Source organism: Oncorhynchus clarkii, chromosome 14, assembly GCF_045791955.1.
Source record: "Oncorhynchus clarkii lewisi isolate Uvic-CL-2024 chromosome 14, UVic_Ocla_1.0, whole genome shotgun sequence".
Classification (NCBI taxonomy): Eukaryota; Metazoa; Chordata; class Actinopteri; order Salmoniformes; family Salmonidae; genus Oncorhynchus; species Oncorhynchus clarkii.
The window spans coordinates 13,270,759-13,279,624 of record NC_092160.1 but is presented as its reverse complement, the minus strand read 5'-3'; the positions used below and the strand labels follow the sequence as shown (position 1 = coordinate 13,279,624).

Below are 8,866 nucleotides of genomic sequence, written 5' to 3'. Positions count from 1 at the left end.
AGACAGGTTTTTTGTTTTTACTGTGTTTCTTACAGTCTATGCGGGGAACATGGTGTCTGACAGTGAAAGTGATAAGAATTGCAACTGATGTATATTTCCAGGGTGGTTGTCAATGAGGAGATGGAAGGAAGTAGGTTACAAGTTTGAATCCGATGAAGCTAGCAACAATGAGGGAGACGATGTGTCGAGGAAGATAGGTGTCGAGTCCATAAGAATGAGCTGTACTCCAGTAGCTCTGGAGATGAACTAGAAGAGAAGGAGGATGAATTACCTGAGGTGGCAGGTGTAGGGAAGGTCTCAGAGTAAATGGAATGGTATAAAAAACATGGTTTTCATGGGTTTGATAATATTCCATTCAGTCCATTCCATCCATTACACTCCATTTCAACAAACCCAACCTTCATTTATGTTGTGATGCAGTATTCACGACCACAATCTCACAAAACTTGGTTAAAGAATGACTTTATGAAAAATGATCCTATTTACACTTGGTAGTCGATTTTGACATTGAAGAATACGTTTTGGACTCATATAGATGCTACATAGGCTGTTTTCTAAATGAGAAGTTGGTTTTTAGGGGCGGTTGCTGTTTAAAGAGAAAGATGTTGCTAGATAAGATGAGCTATTCTTACTTCACTGTGCTTACCATATGCGTGATGTTACCAAATCATTACTTAGAATGAAAGCCAAGCTGGCATTTGACATTAACTCATCGCTTGTCAGAGAGCATGGGAGCAATTATATTTCTCCTGATTCTGGGTCGGTAAATGTTCAGCTTTTTATTTGACCAACATCACTGAGTCTTTAAAAGATATATATTATATGTATGTGTGCAGTTCAACCTTTCTTTTGTGTCTTCATTTAGCGCTTCTCAAGGACTATGGTCATGGAGCACTACAGGAAGGTGGGTCTGAAGCTAAGGGGATTTTGTGTTATGCTATTTGTGATGATGATGATGAAGACTGAACGTGAAGGTTTTAGACTTAATGTTTGTAAATGATTGTATTGTTAAGTTGATCAGTAATACTCACCTATATCAGCAATTTATACATATACATTTATGCAATTTATACATTTGTTCATTCTCCAGCATTAACCAGACCTTGCTCAAGAACATTAAAACCATCCACTTTAAGGGGGGTCTTTATTCAGAAAATATGTATTTATTTTGACGTAAATATGATCTGTCAGAACTTTAAACATTATTTTCCTCTGATGTATATAGCTTTGAATCAATACTCTTATGGATACCTTGAGTTTGAGAGTGAATCGTATGTAAGCAGGACTAGCCAAAACCAGCGCTTTTAAATGGCCATGTAACGACATTACGCCTGTCATAACATTCTTCTGTATATGTGGTGTCATTTAGATATCGACAAGTGTAGTAGCAACTCCCTCATCTGTGGGGACAATTCAGATTGTTTCAACACTATCATGTGCTTTCACCCATGGAATTAGCTGTTAGGAGGTTGAAGGTCAAGGGGGTGGGATGACCTGAAATATTATGCTTTTACAAAATGTTGTGCTGTTTTCAAATGAAACACAATTACCTTGCTCCTGTTAAAGCTTTTAAAATTCATGTATTTTTAGGTATTACTGTGTGTGTTTCTCTGGGTTTAATGACTACTGGTGGCACTCAACAATGCTTGGGTAAGCATTCTGTGTCTTTAGTATCATCCTTATAATCAGACACTCTCACCCTCATCTCTCCATCTCATCCTCACCACACACTTTCTCTTTCAGACATAGACGAGTGTGTTGGGATCCCAGATATTTGTGGGAAATGGGGAACCTGTCGTAATCAGGGTTGTAGCTACCTGTGCACGTGTCCCAATGGATTTAGGAACTCTGGCAACGGACAAACTCCGTGTGCAGGTGAGAGAAACACAATTCTTCTTGAGTCTTCTGACTGTCGCGTCCACTGCTGTGTTATTTTGACTGACCCATAATATTCTGTTTCTGGTATTTACCCCTTGTGTAACAGGCTTCACTGTGCCTGCTTTACTGTCCCTGGCTCAAACTAATTATCCTCTGATTAACAAACACACATAACTGTCTGCTTGACAACACATTAGCCAGATGCGCCATCGAAAAGGTACCATTTTGGTGAAGAAGGTGGAAACATTTTAAACTCTCTAACACTTGGACTCGACTCAACATTATTTAGATATCAACGATTGTATAGACATTCTCCCCGTCTGTGGGGACAATTGAACATGCGTCAACACCGCAGGCTGTTTAAAACGGTGTCTTCCTAGGTTTTGATTAGAGCCTGAGAATATCACTGGTAAAATGTTTGTGTGACGTCCTTTCTTGTCATCCCACACTTTCAACATCTCTCCCTTAATTCCTCATCTCTTTCTTTCTCTCTTCCTCTTTCAGACATTGACGAGTGTAATACAGACGGAGTATGTGGAAATGGGGGCATCTGTCAAAACCTGATTGGCAGTTACTGGTGCCAGTGTCCTGCTGGATTTACTAACTTTGGCAAAAACCAAGCTAAGTGTGTAGGTGAGAGACAAGCACCATTCCACCTGTTGTCCATGATGTACTCCTTTATCATGCACAGGTCTGTACATAGTGTACTGTAGAAGGGTATTGAGATAATGTCTCCATGCTTTTACTTTAGAGCTTATTTGTGACCAGTATGAAACACAGCCTGGACAGGTAAAGCTTTACTTTAGAATTATTACATTATTCATTGAGAAAAGGGTATTTTTCCTTGAACTTGAAATGTGTTATGCATTTTCCCACTAATGCACATGCCCCCCCTCCCCCCTCCCTCCCTCCCAGACTCTACCAGGCTTTGATAGTTTATTGTCTCTGTTGAGAAACAACTGTTTGGGGTTGAGCAACTCTATGTTGCCTGGACCGACAAGACTGCTGCCAACTGGAGATGTGCTTTTGACAGTAAGTCACCACACAGAAACACACATGCAAATGCACACACACACACGTACAAAACCCTCATGTGTCTCTTCTCTAGTTACTGGTTAATACCACTGATGTTGTTCAACTCGGCCTCCAGTCCAATGGTCACCGTAGTAGCAGTGAAGTGACTAAGTTACTGAGGACGATTGAAATCTCTATCAGACTGATCGCTCCACTGCTGACAGAGAACGTGACCAGGATAGAGACCAACCACACAGGTAACACACACACACTGAGCACATATTTACAATGGGGCGGCAGGCTCAATCTGAGCACCATACTGACCATAAACGGAGCACTAACGAGCACATTACATTGTGTCAACTTAAAATATAATTAATGCAATACTGTGTTCTTTCAGTAATGGTGATTTCTGCTCTGTGTTGATTTTGTCAATATGATGAAAAACAGAGGTTGAGATTATGGTGAGGAGAGACAAGACTCCACCTAAAGGACCAGTCAGCCTGACCAATGAGAACACTCAACTTGACACCACCTGGGAGACGGTGGTTGGAGATGACCAGAATTACCCAGGTAGCCACAGTCCTACAGTACCAATCATCTGCTCAAAATATTATTAAAGGCACACATTGAGATATTGTGAGTTGTACATGTTCTTGTATCAGGCCTTATGTTTTCTTGTGTTGTTTTTTGTGTGCAGGGTTTGCGTATGTCGTTCTGCTCAGCTATAGGAATCTGGATAGTCTGAAGGACCACACTTCTCATCAGAGCCAGCAGCTCATGTCCAGTGCTGCGACGGTGTCCGTTAGCAACTCCAACACAACATACCTGCCCCAACAGGTTAATCTCACCTTCCATCACCTGCAGGTAACACTTGTCTCTACTTAATAGTTTCTGACTGTCAGTAAAACATGTTTTTCATTGATATATTTTCAATTAAGTCAAATTTTTTCCTGAATTTACTGAGTCTAAATGGAATTGACCCCAACCCATATACACTGTGTCCTAGTCCAGTGATGTTGACCCCACCTGTGTTTATTGGTCGGATGAGAATGAACCGGGGGTGTGGTCTGGGAGGGGTTGCACCTTAGTGATGTCAAACTCCAACCAGACTGTGTGCTCCTGCAACCATCTCAGCACAATCGCTGTGATGAACGAATTGCAACAGGTAAAGGTGATGAGAACACTAACCAGTTTTCCATCCTATGACTTGTCGGGAAAGCATGCAGTTTATTAGGCAACAGACTAAGTATGTTTATGTTGAACTTCACAGGGTGGTGAATGTGCATGGTGATGAGTTTGGTACTGCTTTCAAATAGCGCTGTGGGCTTAAGGGCACGTTTCAATACCGGAGTGGGCACATTTGCTATAAAGCGCAAAAAAATAATTGTGAGAAAACCCTCAGTAGAGTCGAAAATGCCATGTAAACCCATTTAACTTGTATTTTTTATTCGGGTCATGGACATTTTACCGCAAAGGATATTTTTATCTGCACTATGTCATCAAGCACAGCCTTTTATCTGCAACATGTCAATGTGATGGAAACACCTCTCTGGTGGGAAAATGCACATATTGTTTTAATGCTGATTTTAGAGTATTCCCATGTAAATCTGTTGCCAAATGGATGGAAACTTACTGTAGCTACTGTAGCACATCTGAAGAGGGAGAAAATATATTCCCAGATATCTGTGTCAGAGACTATCTTTGGCTCATCTTCAAATGTTCGTGTTTTAAACTACTAAATGTAATTGTTTGATTCATTTGTCACATTATTTAGGGGAGTTTGATATTTGTTGAGTGCTTAAGTGCTGATGTTCTTTTGGAGGCTCGAACTTGTGTTTGATATGTTCATACTGTCTAGATGGTGTGTGTCTAATGCTTGTTATTCCTCTTCGGCAGGGAAGCGGGCAGCTGTCGTTGGTGATGTGGGTGGGTGTTGTTGTGGCACTGACCTGTGTGTTCCTGTCCCTGATCACCACTCTGTGGTGTCGCTTTGTCAGCCGCAAACGCCGTGGAGGACGCCGGCTGCAACAGGATGTACAGCTACATAGAAAATAAGACATGGATTTGAACTATTTGTGTTCTAAGAAAAGCTTTACTTGGATTGAAATTAATTTGTAACATTGTCTCTTGGCTTGCAAGGGCATCCACATGCCAGCAATTTTTTTTTTAAGTAGTATGAAAATGTATCAAACAAACAAAAGTATAAGAACACAACTTTATGTTAATAGATATACAATATCTCATGTGTAGAACTCAGTTCTGGAGTGTAACAAATGAGCTCTCATCTCTATGGCAACATACATAAGTCAATTCAGTCTCATAAACATGGTTTGTAATTTGTAGAGATGAGAATAGTGGTATATCCACTCAATGCTGCATTTGTCCAGTATTATGCCACTTGGTTGTTGTTGTAACTGAGTTATTTCAAGTGAAAGTAGATTTTTCCTGTTTATTATACAGTACTTGAGAAGGTATTTTAATCCAAAAATCATCTCGCTATTATTTCCTCCATTCTGATATAAATATCTAAATATGAGTTGTCCGTTTCTTCAAAAATAAAGCACAACATCATACTGAAAGTACAATGAATTTGATAATTGCTCACCCAAGACATTGTTTTTTTTGCCTCTCATTAGGCTAGGCCTATAGAACTGCCCACATGGTGTAAAGACTTCCAAACTGACTTAAAGGCCCAGTGCAGTCAAGAACATGATTTCCTGAGTTTTATGTATATTTAAACACTTTGAGGTTGGAATAAGACTGTGTAATTGTGGACATTATGATAATGCCCTTTTAGTGTAAGAGCTGTTTGAAAATGTCAGCCTGTTTAGGTAGGATGGAGTTTTGGTTTGCTGGTGACATCACCAGGCAGTAAATTAGTCAATAGACCAATAAGAAAGAGCGTTCCAAACCTGGGCTGTATCATAAAAATCCCCCATCCCCCCCCAAAAAACAAGCTTTTTGGTCTTAATTTAAGGTTATGGTTAGGCATATGGTTAGCCGTGTGTTTAAGTTTAGGGTTTTGTTTCAAATGAAATTTGAATTAAGAAGAGACATTTTAGAAATAAGCTGTGGCTGTAGTAACTAGTGACGACAAGTGCACAGAGAGAAATAGCTTTGTCAAGAAGACTTCGCGTTTTGTGTCAGCCAGACTAGAGAAATGTATGTCTGCCCTAAAATTTACCATTGATCATCATGAAGGAACATAGTGTGAGTGATATTAATATTGTAAATCCAATGTCTCCCACCATTTGATCATAGTTGCTTCTTCATTTTCCAACAGGCTGTTTATCACACAAATGCATTTGCCATCATTATCATGACTTTGATATCTCTCATTCTCAATAGCTCTTGAAACTTCTCTCTTCATTGGTTAATCGACCTACCTTTTGAGCTAACATAAATCTAGATAATGTAGCCTTTCAATATATTAGGATGCTTCGGCTATGGAAGGAGAATTCATCAGGAAAATTATTGATTTAATGGACAAATAGTCCCACCACCACTTCAAGAAAAACCCAGAAACGCTCTTCATTTGTGTAATCACAAAGACACACTAAATGTTAAGCATTGCAACCCCTTTCCCGTCAATGCTGATAGAGCAAGTGAGAATGTGAAAGTTAAGGGAAATGCTGCTGCAGTAACTTGTAAAATTTGCATAAAGGTCAGTCATCTTCAAAAGAAATCAAGAGCAAAACATTTTGAAAAGAAAAGAGAAAGATAAGTAGCCTTGCTTCAGAGTGAAATATGGATTCTAAGTCTGCTTTTGGTAAGGCAGATGGTTTATGTGGCCCTGTTGATAAGAGTCTATACTGTGCATGTTGGTGTTTTAGATCAATGTGTCCTCTTATGTCAGATCTTGGAGATAGACCCTCTACACTAGAGTCTAATTCAGGAATGGAACTCCTGGACGTGGTCTACGCAAAACTAGACAAATTAACCTGATGTGAATTGCGATGCAAATGGTCTTCTCATGCCACACAGTCAGTTCCTCTTTGTTTTCTACTTAAAATAATACTCTGTTGCTAGTTATGGGGAAATATTTTTACATCCCTGCACTAACCACATGTGTGAGGTCTCCAAATTATTCTTTAGAACTAAAACCAAGCTGACATGTAACATTAACTCACCAGCTGTCAGAGGTCATGGAAGCCATTCTATTTCTACTGATTGTGGGTCGGTCCATTTTCTGCTTTTTATTTGACCAACACATCATCATTGAAATGTCCTTGTTTTTGAAAGAAAATCACATTTTTGGGCCATTAAAATAACATCAAATTGATCAGTAATACATTGTAGACATGGTTCATGTTGTAAAAGACTATTGTAGCTGGAAACGGCTTATTTTTTATGGAATATCAACATAGGCGTATAGAGGCACATTATCAGCAACCACCATTCCTGTGTTGCAATGGCACGTTGTGTTAGCTAATCCAGGTTTATAATTTTAAAAGGCTAATTGTTCAATTTCTCACATGGAATAGCCTTAATTTCTCAGAACAAGAATAGACTGACAAGTTTCAGAAGAAAGTTATTTGTTTCTGCTCATTTTCAGCCTGAAATCGAACCCACAAATGCTGACGCTCCAGAAACTCAACTAGTCTAATGGAGGCCAGTTTTATTGCTTCTTTAACAAGTACAACCGTTTTCAGCTGTTAACATACTTGCAAAAGAAACGACAGTCCATCATTAATTTAGGACATGAAGGTCAGTCAATGTGGAACATTTCTAGAACTTTGAAAGTTTCTTCAAGTGCAGAGGATAAGTTCATTAGAGTTACCACCCTGCAGCCCGAATAAATGCTTCAGAGGGTTCAAGTAACAGACACATCTCAACATTAACTGTTCAGAGGAGACTGCATGAATCAGGCCTTCATGGTCGAATTGCTGCAAAGAAACCACTACTAAAGGACACCAATAAGAGGAAGAGACTTGCTTGGGCTAAGAAACACGAGCAATGGTCATTAGACCGGTGAAAATCTGTCCTTTGGTCTGATGAGTCCAAATTTGAGATTTGTGGTTCCAACCGCCGTGGCTTTGTGAGACGCAGAGCAGGTGAACGGATGATCTCCGCATGTGTCGTTCCCACCGTAAATCTCCAGCATTAAACAGACCCTGTTTAGGAACGTTCAACACTATGTACTGTTTAGTAGTGGGATGTTTTTTTCTGAAGATAATCTAGTATTTCGAAATTCACCTCTCATCTCCCTCATGTAGATATAATGAGAGCTTAAATGAGAAGAACATCTGTAGGCTATTCAACTTGTATCAACACCTTTGAAAGCTACTACTGTCAATGCTATTCTGTCTTCAGATCGCTTGGCTTTGAATCATGTGGTGGTCAATATAATCTTATTGAAAGTGTGACTGTGTTAACGTGTGAGGGATTATCACCCTCTCTTTGTCAAAAAACAATCTTTAATCATCTTTCCATCTCCACTACTTTTCCCTTTACCACTCCCTTTCTCTATCAGACATAGATGAGTGTGTTGAGAACCAACATTTTAGTGGGGAATGGGGAATCGATCTCAATCAGCTTGGCAGCTACCTGTGCAAGTGTCACACAGGATTCAGTCGCTATGGCAACAGACAAACTCAGTGTGCAGGTGAGAGACACATTTCTTCTTGGGTTCTTGGGTGCAAGTCTAAAAACTTGGCTACCGTTTGTCTGTCTTCCATGTACAGGCTGACTACTGAACCACTATAACATTCCTTGTCAAGTTTTATTTACCCAGGCCAAAACCTGAATGGCAGTTACTGGTGCCAGTGTCCTGCTCGATTTACTAACTTTAGCAAAACCAAACTAAGTGTGTAGGTGAGAGTCAAGCACCATTCCACCTGTTGTCCATGATGTACTCCTTTATCATGCACAGCTATGTACATAGTGTACTGTAGAAGGGTATCGAGATAATGTCTCCATGCTTTTACTTTAGAGCTTCTGTGACCAGCAGGAAACACAGCCTGGACAGGTA

The 8,866-nt window shown here is 39.8% G+C and overlaps 1 protein-coding gene across 3 annotated transcripts; it reads left to right on the top strand.

Moving 5' to 3' along the window:
* Positions 1 to 658: 658 nt before the first annotated feature.
* On the top strand, positions 659 to 5,477 carry LOC139365990 (adhesion G protein-coupled receptor E1-like). Of its 3 annotated transcripts, none has more exons than XM_071103060.1 (12): positions 659 to 759; positions 866 to 904; positions 1,591 to 1,650; positions 1,744 to 1,875; positions 2,383 to 2,511; positions 2,630 to 2,667; positions 2,794 to 2,910; positions 2,987 to 3,149; positions 3,343 to 3,465; positions 3,593 to 3,759; positions 3,902 to 4,060; positions 4,792 to 5,477. In XM_071103060.1, exons 1-12 carry the CDS (start codon positions 729 to 731, stop codon positions 4,948 to 4,950), a joined length of 1,317 nt encoding a protein of 438 aa, XP_070959161.1. In that variant the 5' UTR covers positions 659 to 728; the 3' UTR covers positions 4,951 to 5,477. The 3 variants fall into 3 exon arrangements, with proteins under 3 accessions (XP_070959161.1, XP_070959162.1, XP_070959163.1); XM_071103061.1 differs by having other exon boundaries at positions 712 to 759; positions 3,029 to 3,149; positions 4,792 to 5,064; XM_071103062.1 differs by lacking the exons at positions 659 to 759; positions 866 to 904 and having other exon boundaries at positions 1,577 to 1,650; positions 4,792 to 5,469.
* Positions 5,478 to 8,866: the final 3,389 nt, after the last annotated feature.

Excerpts from the sequence above, each read along its gene's own strand:
- LOC139365990 (XM_071103060.1), top strand. The coding sequence starts at position 729 with ATGGGAGCAATTATATTTCTCCTGATTCTGG. Across the intron at positions 1,876-2,382 it reads CGGACAAACTCCGTGTGCAG|ACATTGACGAGTGTAATACA; the intron begins GTGAGAGAAACA and ends TTCCTCTTTCAG. Across the intron at positions 3,466-3,592 it reads AGATGACCAGAATTACCCAG|GGTTTGCGTATGTCGTTCTG; the intron begins GTAGCCACAGTC and ends TTTTGTGTGCAG.